This window comes from Ostrinia furnacalis, unplaced genomic scaffold (genome assembly GCF_004193835.3).
Source record: "Ostrinia furnacalis isolate ACB-3 unplaced genomic scaffold, ASM419383v2 OfSCF6691, whole genome shotgun sequence".
NCBI classification, from domain to species: domain Eukaryota; kingdom Metazoa; phylum Arthropoda; class Insecta; order Lepidoptera; family Crambidae; genus Ostrinia; species Ostrinia furnacalis.
The window spans coordinates 21881-39334 of NW_021136930.1; the positions used below are offsets into that span (position 1 = coordinate 21881).

A 17454-nucleotide genomic window follows, 5' to 3' on the forward strand; every position below is an offset into this window, starting at 1 on the left:
AGTTCTGCGTGCTACGTGACTAAGTAGTACTTAATTGCTATAATTTTTCTTAGTGTACATTTATGAAACCATTAGTCGTCGTTTCAGCCAAAAGACGTCCACTGCTGGAGTGCTGGATAAAGGCCTCCCCCAAGGATTTCCATAACAACCGGCCCTGCGTCCAGGTTCTTCCCGCAACCTTCACCAGATTGTTGGTCCACCAAGTGGGAAGCCTGCCCACGCTACGTCTTCAGCCCGTGGTCGCCAGCACCACTCGAGAACTTTTCTGACCCACCGGCATTTTTGTACGGAACCTTAACTTGCGAGATAACATGAACCTAACTGTTTTTTTACTTCACACTTCTGCAAAAAATCTCCCAAAAAACTTTTCTCGCTAACTGTACGAAATCATAAGCAGCGATTCTTTGAAAATGCTTTCATTTCGCTCCTAGTGACTGAGTCTGCCAGTTTGAAGTATAATGTACTGAGTTTGGCTCAAGATCTACAAAATGATAGTTGTGTTGGTTGCTATGCTAGCTGCGGCTATGGCTGGGCCGGCTACGGAAAGTTACAAAGACCAGTGTGAGTTTGAGTTGTGTTTATATGTACATTATTACTAGCTTTCCGCCCGCGGCCGCGCGGTTTCGATTTTGTCCGTCACAGAAAAACTTTATCGCGCGCGTCCCTGTTTCAAAAACCGAGATAAAAACTGTCCTATGTTCTTTCCCGGGACTCAAACTATCTCTATGCCAAATTTCATCAAAATCGGAGCAGTGGTTTAGGCGTGAAAGCCACACAGACAGACAGAGTTACTTTCGCATCCCAACTAATATTATAAATGCGAAAGTAACTCTGTCTGTCTGTCTGTCTGTCTGTCTGTCTGTTACGCTTTCCCGCTTAAACCTCGCAACCGATTTTGATGAAATTTGGCATAGAGATAGTTTGAGTCCCGGGAAAGAACATAGGATAGTTTTTATCCCGGTTTTTGAAACAGGGACGCGCGCGATAAAGTTTTTCTGTGACAGACAAAATTCCACGCGGGCGAAGCCGCGGGCGGAAAGCTAGTTTATAATATTTCGCATTTATGAATTCAGGTACCTACTTAATGGGTCTCTTATTGACATATTTCTCGAATGTTCCACAGACTGCACCGACCCTCGCACAATGCAGAAGCACGCAGCATACACAGAGTGGGCTGACGCGTATTCCTGCACACGTCATCGCTGCCAGCCTGGGGGGAGAAACCTGGCCATTTACACTGTGGGGTAAGTTCTGTAGTCATTTAAAGAAGTCCACTGCTGGATAATTTCCCAAGACATCCATTTCTGGACAAGAGCCTGTTCCTTTCAAAGACCAGGCCAAGCAGACCTGGCGTCATCATCCCTATCCACATTACTTAGATGGTTGGCAGTCCACAGTATCTACCTTTCTCTAGAAACTTCCTGCCCCGTACAACTAAACTGTGGAATGGATTGTCGTCTACGGTATTTCCAGAACGATATGACCTGCAAGCTTTCAAGAGGAGAGCGTATCTACATCTTAAAGGCCGGCAAAAAAAGAAATAGACTTGTCCTGAACTGACCGCATCCAGGGACCTACCGAGATAATCACCAAACTGGTGCTACACTGATTGGGAGAACTAATATGCACTCTATTCTTTAAGTCTACGAGAGACTGTAAAAGCCTCGGTCCACAGTCCAGACCAGAGAAAGAAGCTGTTGAGGGCGTTTAAACTAAATAATTTGTATTGCATAATTTACAGTTAGTTCTGTTAACCTCTCGTGCTATGTTAAATTTAATTATGCTTGTGTCACGAGACAATAGTCCAGCGGGAGGCGAGTTTTGGACCAACGTATCTTGGATCTCGAGTCGGGCAGTCCGCACCTTCAACGTTGGACTATTGGCGCCTCAAATGTCTTTTGATTTGATTGTCATTGGTGTTTGCTACTGAAGAGACTAGTCACGCTACCATGACTGATTTTTTTTTATGCATAACAAGGCAGGTATTTGATGACAATCCACCACAACTGATATTGGATTTGAGTTTCAAATGTAATGACATTTTTTAATTTTAGGTGCAAGCGCGTAGAAGCGCCGGAGTCGGCTATCGAGTGTGAGGAAGTGGTCGAAGACACCAACATGCAGTTTCCCTTCTGCTGCACCAGACTTAGGTAAGAGAGATAATGTTTGTGTATTTTATTGTCATAACAACTATCTAAAAGTAATCTTACAGCCTTTAGTTTTCCCATTTTAACGAAGTTGATGTTGATGATGTTGGAGCGCTGAAACTCATTCAGTATGCGGGCACGAAACTGGCGACGGCCAAGCGACGGCGACGCGACGCGACGGCGGAGCGGCGGCGATGAGGAATAGTATTGCGATCGCCCCTTTTCGTGAGCCTCACCATAATACTGTCCATGTTGCATCACTGCCGCTCCGCCATCGCTCGGCCTTTCGCCAGTTTCGTGCCCGCATACTAAGTTTATTATCAAGCGGTAAAGTCCGGTTTCCGAGCACGTAGATTTCGTCCAATGACCCCAAGCTACCCATCCTTATCGCTCGCGCGTAATTAATGCTCGCACACTCACTGCGGCCGCCCGTCGCACAATCGCGACAGCAATATCACAAAATATAACAGAAGGTAAACTCATGTATGTACCTCGCTTTGCATACCTCTCTCGCTCGCACGCTCGGCCGTCGCGCTAGGGTTGTCTTGTCATGTGTTGCGTTTATTTCGTTATGATAGAAAAATGTAACTCTTAATACTATGCAAGAAAGACAATAACAGATATCCACGTATACTTATTTATATTTAGTACGTTATTATAGTAATAGTTTGCAAACAAATACACGAGAAGGAAGTAGTATTTAGTTGAGTGGTTGACACTATTATCCAACTAATATTATAAATGCGAAAGTTTGGATGTCTGGATGTTTGTTGCTCTTTCACGCGATCACTACTGAACGGATTTTGATGTAACTTTACAGTATTATTGTTTATAACCCTGAATAATATATAGGCTATAATTTATGACGATCTGTGACAAACTAAATTTCACGCGGGTGAAGCCGCGGGCAAAAGCTAGTTATCTAATAATTCCTAAAACCTCTCTAAACAATTCGATATTCCTAATAATTGAGTTGGCTTTCAATTTCAATTGAAATTCAAATAAATAACTTACTTACCTCCCCGAATCAACTGGTAATTTAAAAAATGAAAATTCGGCATTTAATGATGAGTTTAAGCAACCAAATACCGAACAATTAAAATACGACTTTTTCTGTTCACTCATTTTCGTCAATTGCGCAAAACAAAATAATATCACAGGCGGTTGACCGGCGCGTGACTCAAGCGAACCACAGGGAACGTGTGGCGAACGTCTGTCTGTCGCGCCACGTCGCGCTCGCATTCGTCCAAGACAGTCTTGCTCGAGCGGTGTCTGTCTATGTGTGCGTGGCTCGAGCGCGTTTAGTATGGAGTTTGTCTTCTGTTATATTTTGTGGCAATATACCTAACTACGCGTGACCGATAAGGATGGATGGGTAGCTTGGTATCCTTCCGTTTGGCCAAATTACTTTTCGCCAAATTTCACTTCGCAAACAACTTATCGCCAAAGTTTCATTTCCCAAATGAACTTTTAGCAAATGTACTTTTCGCAACTGATTCATTTGGTCAAATTATCATTTGGTCAAATTTTACTTGGCAAATGTTTAAATAGCAAATGTTTTATTTTGCCAAATATTAGATCCCAAATAATTTATTTGGTCAAATTGACACTTCACATTCTTACCCACCGTTACCCACAAATCAAAGCACAAGGCAAATGATCATGGTTTTCACAAGAATTTTATGTAAAACAAAGAGATTGCAGAAAATAGTATAGATGCGAAAGTAGGTTTTGCAGAAAATAGTAGGTTAGGTTAGGTTAGAACAGTGACCCTTAACGCGCGAAGGCGAGCGAAGCGTGCCGCGGCAGCGGCCGCCGAGCGCTAGAATCACCTCTATTGTTAATTAATCATTTAGTTTCGATAAAAATAATGAAATATGAAAATAAATTTAGAACAAATTTTATATTAACTACCCACTAAACAAAATAATAACCACAAGCTAATTTGTATTCCATTTTATGCACCAATCAAATTATTTTGTAAATAGTTTATCGTGAAATATTTTTGCCAAATGAAACATTTGGCAAAACATACTTTGCCAAACAATAATTTGCTCAACAATAATATGCCAAAAAAGACATTTGCGAATTAAAAGTTTGCAATAAGTTGTTTTGCCAAATGAGAATTTGCCAAATGAAAATTTGCGAAACGTTGTTTGCCATGTGATAATTTGGGAAACGTTTTTTGGCCAAACATTAGTAATCCGGGTAGCTTGGGGTCATTAGACGAAATTCTACGTGCTCGGCGACCGGACTTAAGACTCTGGCTAACCAGGAGTTGCCTAAAACCAGATCTGAAATCAGTACATTCTTCAGTTTGTGGTAGCTGCCAAGGTATAGATCTTGGCTACACAGCAGTTGCAGTTGAAATGGGCAGAACGAGGGTTGCAAAACCATTTACCTGTGTTCTTCTAGATGCCTGGTGGTAGTGAGGGGTGAAGTCTGGACCAGGGTGCTGGGGCAGCCGTGGGAGACTCTCCCTGCCGCTCCGTGGAGCCACATGTACAAGATGAAGAAACCGCCTCCAGGGGACAGCACCTTCTTGCCCAAGTGAGTATCAACTGGTCTTCTTAGCCCTTTTGAATCGCGTAATTAAAAACTCTTTCAGTTCATGCTTTTTTTGACACTGTAGGCCCCAGACATGATTCTGAGAAAGGACTAAACATTATGTACCCATGCACTGAAATTATACGTACAGAGATAGTATATATCAAGTTACTGTGGTATTACCTATTATGTATTTTATTTCATTTTGTTGTTATCATCAAGTTTTTTAGACTCCACTGGACCACGACCTTCTATAATCTACAATGACCTATGGAGGATTTGGTCTTCCCACACTGGCCAGATGGTTAGACCTGGTGTTAAATCACACTGAACATAGGCCTCCCCCAATGATTTCCATATTGATTGGTTGATAATGGTCTGCATCCAGCCCCTTCCTACCTTTATGAGGTCGTTGGTTTACCTAGTTGTAGGTGGACGTCGCACGCTGTGCTTTCCGGTATGTGGCCTCCACTCCAGAACCTTGCTGCCCCATAGTTACTGCCCCATCTAATTTGCCAGAGGCTATCTGATCGTTTTATCCACGAAGACGCGCCCCACTAATTTTTGGTCGCGGGGAGTTCGGTCCGGGCAATCCAAGCGTTATTATTGTGGTGTGCGTGTGCACTCATGGATGATTTAGCGTGTACCGATAACACTCAAACATTAGCGGAAGAATGGTGGGGCGCGACTTCGTGGACGATCTATAATGGAGGAGGTTTGTGTATTTCTCCCTTAATCGCATTAACATCATGGGAAGAGTGGGCCTGGTCCTCTCTGATCCACGACTATTATGCTCGTTTTCGCCATCAGTCCCTAATTTTTAAGTGACCCCTATGGTAACACATAACAGGAATTTTGTTTCTTTATAGGGGTCACTTAAAAATTAGGGATTGATGGTGAAATTACAGGGATGTTTTTTAGATCTCCCAACGAAGGTCCGATCTACGAACTAGCGTCAGACACTGAGGACAGGGAGAAGGTGCTCCGAGCCAACAAGAAGAGTACCACGGAGTCGCCGGATTGCAACGAGGTGGCGCCACGAGCGGTGCCCACGCCCGACATCGTTGTGAGAACATTTTGTATTATTACGAGTATTTTTAAATCTCACGTCACCCTATGATTTTACAATCTGTTAGCGAAGCTGTGCAAGTTTTCAACTGTCTTGTTCTTCGCAATCTTACAATAGCATAGAGCTGGGATGATGAAGGTGAACCTATGGCACGCGGTACAATATTTTGGGCACGCCATCGATCACAAAGTATGAAACAAAATCAGCCTTGCTAGCGATATTCTTTGTCAAAACTGAGTTATCTACACTAATATTAAAAGAGGATTAAGATTTTATTGTTTATTTGTTTAGATCTTTTTATAGTCACTCTGCATTTTCGTAACAGTCACTCTGCAATTTTGCCATCTTTCAATACTAACTGAAGTCTGCAATCTTGCAATATTCACTTAGTACCTAATGCAACAGTCACTCTGCAATTCTGTAATTTTTCAATAGTCACTCTGCAATTCTGCCATCTTTCAATAGTTACTCTGCCAACATTTTGACACTTTGTAATAATTTACCATAGGGTTTGCGCTTGTCTTTCCTTATTAACTATTATGTTTGTCGTTCGTTTCCTCTACAACAAATAGAATAAGCAACGTACAATTTCTGCGTTCACAGATCGCGCTGTCGACCAACAACGACGTGAAAGAACACAAAAAGAACGAGAATACAAGGTTAAAGAAATATAGACTTAAAATAAAACTACTAGATAGGGCTCAAAATAATAAATTAGGGCTACAGCAGACATGCTACTTTTTCCTAGGCGCAGACCACCGACAGATCAATAAGTAAGTATGTACCTAATTGAAGGGAACGTTCCTGAGTGACGCTGATCGCTCGGCGCCGACGCTTAATACATTTCAGCTGTCAGCGCTGACGGTCAGCGTGCGTCAGCGTGACTCTAAAACCAGCCTAAGACACCCGTGCGCGCGCGCCTTTAGCAGCGCAGTGATAAAATTTTATCGATGTATGGGCTATCGCGTAAAATCGATAAAAATGCCGCGATAAAAGCTACTGCGCACCTTATGTGAGGAATACCTTCGTTCAGTCCTATCTAGTATGTAGTTCGTAAGTCTGTGTAAAACAATAATGTTTTCTGGATCTATTATTTTTTTATACTTTTGAAGATATTAATGTACCGGTTTGAAGGAACAAGTTGCGTAGGTAAGGGTTAAAAAGATTTTATTATACTTATTTTTATTTTCTGGAAAGGGTTGGCCATTTCACCCTTTATAGGGTAGCCTTGCTAATATAATTTGAACCATATTCACTTGACATAAGATGGAGGAAACAATTTTTTTTAACATGTGCCATAAAGAGGGTAGTTAAAGTTTTTTATTGTAAACGACTTCACCCTTAAGATCTCGGACTGATACGAAAGTTAATGGGTCAAAAAACGCGCTCGTAAAATAAATTCTAAATGATTCTTTTTTACAAGCTTTTTATTACTTTCACATGTTTTTTATAGTAAACCAAGCATTTAGCTGAATGGATAGGGGGCTTGTTCCCACGAAGACATCCTGTTTTTTGCAGGAACTGCTTTTTGTAGTCGATTTTTGAGTGACCCCTATGGTCACACATAACAGGAATTTTGTTTTCATAGGGGTCACTTAAAAATTTGGGATTCATGGTGAAAACGGGCATAAGTGTTTTAATGTTAAGGTTCACAAGAACATCCCCTTTACTTAGTGTCCCGCAAAAAACGGAACCATTCGAATTTATAATTGGTGTTTCCAGTTTGCACGAACGTCCAGATTTGCGGGATTCTTCTGCATTACTCGATTGCCTTGGGAACAAGTTACATGGATGATAATATTATAAAAAATCCATAATATTTTTACCCGACTACGCCATAAGGGTTATGCTTATCCATTTTTTTAAATTTATTATTTTTTTTACCAACTAAAGGCACAAAAGAGTAAGGAAGCAGCCGCCTACCGGTCCATTTTACGAAGAAGAATTATCTGAGCACCACAACGAAGTGGATAATGAAGAATCTATGCCGACTGAGAAGGTAAGAACTGACCTAAGAGTTCACCTAAATAATCCATTCTTTTTCCTTAGCTTAAAGGATCACTGGCAGAGAATGCTTTATGGCATTAAGTTCGCATTAATTATGTAGGTAATTAATAACATAACAAATATAATTTTCTTATAAGGAATACGAGGAATGAAGAGTTAGAAGGCATGTTTTTATAATACTATACTTACTAGGTATAACTGTTTTAGTTAATTAAATTACTTTATACGTTTCAGCCAGCTGACCCTATTTCGGAAGAGAAATTCTACGTAAACGCTTATGGAGTCACACAAAAACCATACAAGGTAATAAAAACAAAAAAAATAAATTATTTACTAACATTGAGGAAGGCGATTTTATGTTTAACTAGCGGCCGCCCGCGATTTCGTACGCGTGGATCCCGTTTTACCCCCTTAGGAGTGGAGTTTCGTAAAATCCTTTCTTAGCGGATGCCTACGTCATAACATCTACCTGCATGCCCAGCCCGATCCGTCCAGTGGTTTGGGCTGTGCGTTGATGGATCACTATGTCAGTCAGTCAGTCAGTCAGTCACCTTTGAGTTATTATATTTAGATTAAAATGTATGTTTATTTATTACAGTCTCAGCACCACCAAGTGGCGTGGACGGAGATCCCGAATGGCCAGTGGAACGAACACGAGCCTATTCCAGATGTTGACACCACGGTCCGGGTATGACATCAATTAATGACTTTCTTACTTGAAATAGCAGGCCTTTCCAAACTTTTTACTGTGACGCCCTTGGGAATATGCCATTTTTTCGACAAATCAATTAAAATCAAAACATAAGAATGCAAATTAAATGAGGTAAGCAGATTTTACAGCTCGTAGACATGATGACCACCCAAGCAGCTTGGGGCAGAAAAGTTCTCAAGTGGCGACCACAGGCCGGAAGACGTCGTGTGGACAGGCCTCTTCGGCAGATTTATTTATTTATATTAGGTAGACCAGGGCACAAAATCCTATTTTGTGACCAGGGTTTACATAGTCTCAGTTATTATTAGTACCTTCTACCGTTTTTTCTATTTATATTTCAACCGGCAGACAGTGGTGACTGAGTTTGTTTCGGCGCTTCTTCTCAGCACTTGCCAAATGTTGGTCTCGAAGCGCTGGTACAAAAAGATTATGAGACATGTGAAGGTTCCATAAGAGCAAAGCTTCTTTTTCATTACTCTTTTTTTTAAATGAAAATATTTGACGATTTGACCTACTTACTATTCTAAGCAATTAAGAAATTTTGACTTAAACTTTGACTTTGAAATGTCTTCAGGACGGTAGCCACCAGCCCGAGTTCCCACCTCTAGAAGAGAAGCAGCCAGTCTTCAAGGAAGAGAAACCTACCAACCTCCAAGCGTTGGTAGACGCCATCGGCACCAGGATGAGAGACATCGAAAACGTGGTGCAAAGGATGAGCGAGAAGGTACATCAGGCAAAGACTCCCACTCCGGAGTTTAGCAGTGCTGAGAAGAGGTAAGAACTAAGGGCTCTTAGAAAACGTTTTTGCAGGCACCGTTTTTGTAGGATAGGCTAAGGCTGGTTTTAGTGTCACGCGGACCGTCCGGTGCGGACCCGCTCCGCACGGGCAATCTGTATGAACTTCTAGGGAGCGTTTTAGAGTAATGCGGTCCAGAACCGCTCCGCTAGGTCAAAGCAGAGTTATCAACTCGGAAATGGATCAACGCCGTATCGCATTTCGCGAGCTGTCATCGCCTTTCGCAACCGCGAGGTGAGGCGTTTATGTTACGGTGCGGATACGTGTGCGTTGCGGTATGGAGTTTCATACGAATAATACTGAGCGCCTTGAGTGGATACGGTTACGATCCCTTTCTGGGTTGATAAGTGTGCTACGACCTTAATACGTGTTTTAATATGACATTCACACAAACGACCCGTTTGCGGGAACCTCTTCTTTCTGAATCTCGTTCCCATCGCTGCTAATCCTGTGTAGCCAGGACCTACAGCTTGACCGCCAAAACCCAAGCAATCCAGGCCAAGTTTCTCCCGGGGGCGGGGGGAAAGTTAAACTGTCATTGGACCCGCAACGAAATTAACCAGAAGAAGATAGGGCAAATTTAAAGAGTTTTTTTTAACAAACTGAGGAAAAAACAGTAATTGTCCAAAGTGGGAATAGCCCGTTTTGAACTCCTCAATTTGCGTCGAAACCAGCAGCTACCTACCTAATGGTTTAGGATGCGCGCTTCGACAAACTTTAATCGATTTTGCACGATAAGCCCATACATTTGTCGTCTAAAATCATCGATAAGATTTTATCAACTCATCTTGACAGCCAATTGATCAAGAGTCCAAATGTCTAATTAAAATGTTACTAGCTGTGCCCCGCGGTGTTGCCCGCGGTAAAACGTAGCCTATATGTTAGTTCAGGGTGTCAGCTAACTCCATACCAAATATTAAAATAGCTCCAGCCGTTTAGACGTGAAGAAGTAACAAACATACACACTCACAAACTTTTGCCTTTATAATATTAGTGTGATTATCCGTACCTACTACCAACGAAGTTACATCGACCGTGTTTCAACAGGTCACTGTCAGATGTGGAAGGAACCCCTCCACCGAGGAAACACCATAAAGGGGAGAAGGAACACGGCAAGGACCGGACTAAGAGACCCAACCCTGATGGAGACCATTACAAAAGGTAACTTTTAATCAAACCGAATCTTACTAATTTTCTCTTGCAAGTTGGATAAAAGACTCCCCCAAGGTTTTCTACAACGATAGACGGAAGACGTAGTGGTATGTCTCCCAATCGGTGAACCGATGCTTTCATGAAGGTCGCGGGAAGCACCTGGATCCGGGCAGGCACTAGTCATTGTCAATATCCTTAGCAGGCCTGTGACCAGCTTTCCTTTGGTTGTAACGACTTACAATAGTCAACGGTGTTCTTCTTCTTCTTTTCGTGTCGACAACAAACCTACACAGTGTCAGCCCAAAACTTCGCCACAAGAGTGGCGTTGTCAGCAGCACTCATCAAATCCTCCTGAGTGCAGTTGCTTGGGCACTCAGGGCACGACATCAGGTTCTTCATCGACTGGGGAACAAAACCGCACCGGCCACTCCATGTTTAAGGCATCCAAGGATCCCCAACGGTGGTTATAAATCTACTCTTGGGGCACACTGAAAACCAGCGTCGTGAGTCACAGCATATTATGTTGATATGCCCTTCGAGCATAATTATCAAGATAAATGGTAAGTACTTACACCGCAGGAGAACCAAATTGACTGACATAGCCCGCTGAATCGCTAGAATCAAGTGGCAGTGGGCGGGGCACATAGCTCGTAGAGCTGATGGCCGCTGGGGCAGGAAAGTTCTCGGGTGGCGACCACGAGCCGGAAGACGTAGTGTGGGCAGGCGTCCCACTAGGTGGACTGACGATTTGTAGGCCTAGCGGTCAAGCGGTTATCACGCCATTTTATCGATTTTGCCCATACATTTTGACGTCGATAAAGTATATCACTTACTTACTCACGAAATCCTTGGGGGAGGCCTTTCACCTTTGTCCAGCAGTGGACGTCATTCGGCTGAAACGAACGAAAGTACTTACTGTCTATAAAGACTTTCTATACTATTTTAATTCACGAATTTCCCCAGGTTCTCAGTAAGGAATAGAGGCAGCAAGTACCTCCACGCAGCGACAGACAGCACGACTGAACAGCCTCTCTTCGTGGAAGACAACAACATGAACGGCTACTTCAGCGACGCTAGCAACAGCGTGCTGAGGAGAGCTAACCCTCCCAAGGTTGGTACTTGAATCTATAGCTATAGTTAGTTTTAATCCGCGGGCAAAATGCCCTGAATCAATCGGCTTGACCATTACTTTACCATCAGGTGAGGATACAGGCCAAGAGCTTCCTCGTTGTGGATAAAAAAAATGCAGTAGACTCGAGAGGTCTGAGAGACTGGCTCATCAACACAGGCAACAAGTTTGTTTTTAACATGTGTGCGAGGAATACAATTTTTTTTTCGAAATTCAATCCTTTAGAGGGATGAAGCTATTTCTGTTATAAAAGTTCACTAACTGATCTATCCACACTAATCCACACACAGCTCAAACACCTAAAATTGCACTAAAATTCAGTACGCAGGTAAGTAGGTACACATAGTTATTAAAACGTAGACATCCACTAAATAATTTTCCAAAATTCACCCCCTAAGGGGATGTAATGGGCGATGGGGAAGGCAAATTAGATTTTTTAGGGAACACCCCCTTTTCGTTTCCCCATCCCCGTTTCGATACCGATCGGAAGTTCCATTTAGTGTCCGACCGAATATGGATTTTAAGCCGAAAACGGAAACGAAAACGAAGCTTCGGCTGCAGTCTCATTTTCGGCCGAAAACGAAAACGAAAATGACCTTCAACTCTCAAATTTTAATCTGAAATTATGTAAAAACTTTGAAAACCGTTAATGTTTTGACCAAAAACATAATGATGTTTGACAGTTGTTTTTGATAAGGATTGATTAAAGAAAACCGGCATTAAAACACAAAAAAATGAATTATGAATTCTTAGTAGAATATTATTTCCGGTGTATATTGAAATATTGGGAAGTGAAGAAGAAATAAAGGGTGTCCAGTGGGAATTTTTCAACTTCAAAAATGATTCATACAAATAAATTAATATTTTTTTATTAATTATTACTAATGCAAACTGGAGTTTAACAATGCGGATATATTTTTTTATAGGCAATGTCTTTTTAATGATGCCCGTTTTACTATAGGCACTCTCACAGCCGGACCCTTACATTCGCAACTATGCGAGAGCAAATCGCGATAATAATTTTCCTGCAACTTCACGGCGGATATTTTCTTACAGAACCTGAATTATTTAAGGATAGTTTTGCTGTAAACTTTTGACTTGAGATATCCCCACAAGAAAAAGTCGCATGGTGTGAGATCTGATGACCGAGGCGGCTAGAAAAAATAGTCCTCAGTGTCTCCTTCGAGGTACTCTCCGTGTGTGGTGAGACACCTTCTTGCTGTGAAGCAAGACACATCGACCAGTGACTCATGGCGTATTTCAAATCCGCATTAGACTCTATTTTGAAACAATTAAACTTATTGAAAACTCTTTGGTTTTATTTGTATTCAATTTTGAACTTGGAAAATTTTCGCTGGACACCCTTTACAATGTAACCTCACTTCAAAACTTCAAAAGAGTGTGACAATACCGCGTCCGTTCAAGTCTGATTGGAACCATGAGTGCATCAGATTCACTCCCGAAGATATCGGAACGATAAACGTCACCATCTTATTCACGTATTTCTGATATTCGGTTTGGCCGAAGCTTCGGCTGGTTTTTGGCCGAAAACGAAAATATGGCCGAATGTCCATTTATTGGCCGAAAATGGCCGAAAACGAAAACGAAAACGAATATTCGGTCGGTCACTAGTTCCATTTCTAGCCCCCCTAGACCATTGCAAGACATGACCGTTGCGATTTCAAAATCCATTCGCTCCCGCGCTTACTCTTTAGTTACTTCGCTCCGTGAAACGATTTCGATATCGCAGCTGTTACGTTTTGCCACTTATCTAGCCCTGAAGTGATTTCGAATTAAGTAGGTACAACTGCCACGTTTTACCACTTATCTAGGGGGGTAGTTTCCCCTGCCCCCCTCGTCATTGCCCATAGACGCCTCTTAAAGGACGAAGCACACTTATCAAAACGGAAACGGATCGTAACCGTATCAACTTACTGCAACGTACACTTATCCGCGCCGTAACGCAAACGCCTTCCCTCACGGTGGACAGCGCGCGAAAGGATACAGTGTTGATGTTGCAGTCAAAATTATTAGTCGGTCAAAACCAGTTTTGACTGATTTCAAAAGTGGTATATTGGTGGATATTGACCAAGGGCATCAGTCAAACAGTGGTTTTGACCGATTATTATGAGTTTTGATGGTTACAGGAGGGCCCCCGCTGAAAATCAGTTTTAAGATAAGCCGCCAGGTCTTGATGTATGCTGAGCGGGTGCCTTTTTGTCACAGGGACACAAGCAGTTATCTGTCCACTTATGTATCTCTCTCTGTATGTATCTATGTCTTGCCTGCTTGTATACCTTTCTTTCAAATAAAAAGTTTTCTATTCTATTCTTAGTCAACCCCTTGATCCCTTTCCGAGTTGATAAGTGTGCTATGACCTCAAAGCTTCCTGACCGATGTTTTTGCCCTCAGCTGAGGGACGCCGACGCCAACTCGACGAGTGGCGAGCGCATCGCTCCGGAGGCTTTGGAGGGCCATGACGACACATACATAAGCCATAGGCACTGCAACCATAGCGCTATTGTGAGTATAGTCTGGTCTGTGAGCACGTAGAATTCTGTCCAATGACCCCAAGCTACCCATCCTTATCGCTCACGCGTAATTATGTTGCTGTCGCGCTCGCACATTCACTGCGGGCGCCCGTCGCACAGTCGCGATAAGGATGGGTAGCTTGGGGCACAAAATATAACAGAAGGTAAACTCATGTATGTACCTCGCTTTGCATACCTCTCTCGCTCGCACGCTCGGCCGTCGCGCTAGGGTTGTCTTGTCATGTGTTGCGTTTATTTCGTTATGATAGAAAAATGTAACTCTTAATACTATGCAAGAAAGACAATAACAGATATCCACGTATACTTATTTATATTTAGTACGTTATTATAGTAATAGTTTGCAAACAAATACACGAGAAGGAAGTAGTATTTAGTTGAGTGGTTGACACTATTATCCAACTAATATTATAAATGCGAAAGTTTGGATGTCTGGATGTTTGTTGCTCTTTCACGCGATCACTACTGAACGGATTTTGATGTAACTTTACAGTATTATTGTTTATAACCCTGAATAATATATAGGCTATAATTTATGACGATCTGTGACAAACTAAATTTCACGCGGGTGAAGCCGCGGGCAAAAGCTAGTTATCTAATAATTCCTAAAACCTCTCTAAACAATTCGATATTCCTAATAATTGAGTTGGCTTTCAATTTCAATTGAAATTCAAATAAATAACTTACTTACCTCCCCGAATCAACTGGTAATTTAAAAAATGAAAATTCGGCATTTAATGATGAGTTTAAGCAACCAAATACCGAACAATTAAAATACGACTTTTTCTGTTCACTCATTTTCGTCAATTGCGCAAAACAAAATAATATCACAGGCGGTTGACCGGCGCGTGACTCAAGCGAACCACAGGGAACGTGTGGCGAACGTCTGTCTGTCGCGCCACGTCGCGCTCGCATTCGTCCAAGACAGTCTTGCTCGAGCGGTGTCTGTCTATGTGTGCGTGGCTCGAGCGCGTTTAGTATGGAGTTTGTCTTCTGTTATATTTTGTGCTTGGGGTCATTGGACAAAATTCTACGTGCTCACAGACCGGGCTTTAGAAACACTGAATAATAATATGTATACGTACAGAAAGTTTTCTTTGCGATGGTATTTAAAAAGAAAACTACTCAATGTCCTCAACAATATGGTGTAATTTAGCTGGTCTCAGAGCCGAGCACCGTTTCGTTTACATGCGTCAGTGATCGATACTGTGCCGATGCGATTGGGAAAGAAGAAAAAATACGCGTGTGGTGCGCTACACCACACGCGTATTTTTTCTTCTTTCCATACTCAGATTAAGGATCCTGGTCTTAGTTTCCATAGCTTTTGAACCTTCTGGATTGAACCGCGCGTGTTTTGTTTTCGATGCCTACCTACTCGGGAGATGAACAGACCTGGTAGAATGTATTAATTTAACTGCAGATCCAAGGTAGGGTTCGATTCCCAGAGCGGGCAGATATTTCTGTTCGGTTTGGTTGGTGGTAGGGCTTGTTCTGCCACCTGGCTAGCTACCACCGTCTTACCTAAGTCTGTCACACCCAAAGTAGCCAAAAACACGTCTTTAGGGATGTTTCCTGGGTATAAAAGCGAGAGTTTTAATTAGTCCGTCAGTTACTTATCAAAAAATACTCGACACGTATTTTTCACTTTTTCAAAATAATGAAAATTTTAAGAGATAAAGCGCGCCAAAGTTCAAAAGAAGAGGGCCGTGACGTCAATGAGTGCTTAAATAAAAGTGCAGCACTGTGAAAAAAAAAATTAAGAAACTCGCCTAATAAGGTTGTGTTGCCATCTTTTTGGCCACTTTGGGTGCAACAAACTATTTTACGAAAATAATCTAAAATACAACTTTCAAATTGTTCCAGGAGCCCCAAGCCACCTACATGGCCCCTGTCGAAAATCGTCGCAAGTCCACCCACATCCTATCAGACGTCTCAGAAGAACTGGAGAAGAAGAAGAAAAAACACTCGCATAAGAAGAAGAAAGGCAAAGGCAGAAACCATAAGAAACACCATAAAGAAGACAAGAAGAAGCGAGTGAATAAAGTTAACTCCGTGGAGCTGGATAGGAATGTGGTCTCGCTAGAAGACAGTAGTGCTATGGCTAGGAAATGATTCCCAATAGTACTTACAGACAAACCTATCGAAACAACACACAAAGGCTCAGAACAGACGGTGAAACGCAAATGCAACGAAACTGCAACTTTCTGATCGTTCTGATGCAACTTTCTGTTGATTCTGATGAATGAAACTGAAACTGAAAGTTTCAAACTGGTCGCGTCATGTGTGGTCTCTCAACGGACGCTATGGCAGAAACTTAGATGCAATTAACTCAAAAACAGTTGCAGTTTCGTTGCAGTTGCGTTTCACCGTCTGTTCTGGGCCTAAGTTCTCTTCAAATAATGATCATTTTAGCCACAGGACGTCCACTGCTGAACATAGGCCTCCCCCAATGATTTCCATATTGGCCGGTTGGTAGCGGCCTGCGTCCAGCGCCTTCCTGCTATCTTTATGAGGTCGTCGGTCCACCTTAGGACGTCCTACACTGCGTTTTCCGGTACGTGGCCTCCATTCCAGAACCTCGCTGCCCTCTTCAAATAGTAATATTACTAAACTAGACAAGCTATTTGGAATAAGTCTGGTTATAAGTACTTAATGCCCATTTTCACCATCAATCCCTAATTGTTAAGTGACCCCTATTGGTAACACATAATAGGAATTTTGTTTTCAAAGGGGTCACTGAAAAATTAGGGATTGAGGGCGAAAACGGGCATTAGTCTTTTATTTTTGATTTATTTAAATAATAGCTTTTGATGAGCTTCCTTCACGCGTGAAATTCAGTTTGTTACAGATGTAAAAATTATAATATTGTAGTTTCATCAAAATCCTTTCAGTAGTTTTTGCGTGAAAGAGTAACAAACATCCATACAAACTTTCGCCTTTATAATATTAGTAAGATTTTGTTGCAAAACAGCAACAAAATCTTACTATATATTCAAATGTAGATTTTAACTGTATTATGTTCTTCATAAGCCTTGATAAATGGCTCTGCCATTATAAAAACTTGTGTATTTTAGTAATCCTTAGCCATTTGTTGAAGTGTTTTTTGTGGTTTTATTTGAAGGTATATTTAAGTATAATAAAGTTAACTACTGACCTACTTAGATAAAAAAAATTAAATCAATAAAACAATAAAATATACGTCTTTGCATTTATTTACAACATAATTTTTAACAAGCTTAAAATTTAACTATCATCTATCTACATATACTAGTGTACAACAAAATGCATATAATACATATAATTTACATACAAGTCTATTCATTTATTATTTATAATATTCAGTAGA

At 41.7% G+C, this 17454-nt stretch overlaps 1 protein-coding gene across 2 annotated transcripts; it reads left to right on the plus strand.

Annotated features, from left to right (window-relative positions):
- Positions 1-373: 373 nt before the first annotated feature.
- On the plus strand, positions 374-16406 carry LOC114362695 (uncharacterized). Of its 2 annotated transcripts, XM_028318176.1 has the most exons (13): positions 374-561; positions 1124-1244; positions 2055-2150; positions 4563-4697; positions 5616-5760; positions 6367-6422; positions 7657-7762; positions 8005-8073; positions 8369-8458; positions 9057-9256; positions 10326-10439; positions 11394-11541; positions 15972-16406. In XM_028318176.1, the coding sequence occupies exons 1-13, from the start codon at positions 489-491 to the stop codon at positions 16218-16220; spliced, it is 1602 nt and encodes a 533-aa protein (XP_028173977.1). In that variant the 5' UTR covers positions 374-488; the 3' UTR covers positions 16221-16406. The 2 variants fall into 2 exon arrangements, with proteins under 2 accessions (XP_028173977.1, XP_028173976.1); XM_028318175.1 differs by lacking the exons at positions 374-561; positions 1124-1244 and adding an exon at positions 13972-14082 and having other exon boundaries at positions 2062-2150.
- Positions 16407-17454: the final 1048 nt, after the last annotated feature.

Excerpts from the sequence above, each read along its gene's own strand:
- LOC114362695 (XM_028318176.1), top strand. The coding sequence starts at position 489 with ATGATAGTTGTGTTGGTTGCTATGCTAGCTGCGGCTATGGCTGGGCCG. Across the intron at positions 1,245-2,054 it reads CTGGCCATTTACACTGTGGG|GTGCAAGCGCGTAGAAGCGC; the intron begins GTAAGTTCTGTA and ends TTTTAATTTTAG. Across the intron at positions 7,763-8,004 it reads AATCTATGCCGACTGAGAAG|CCAGCTGACCCTATTTCGGA; the intron begins GTAAGAACTGAC and ends TATACGTTTCAG.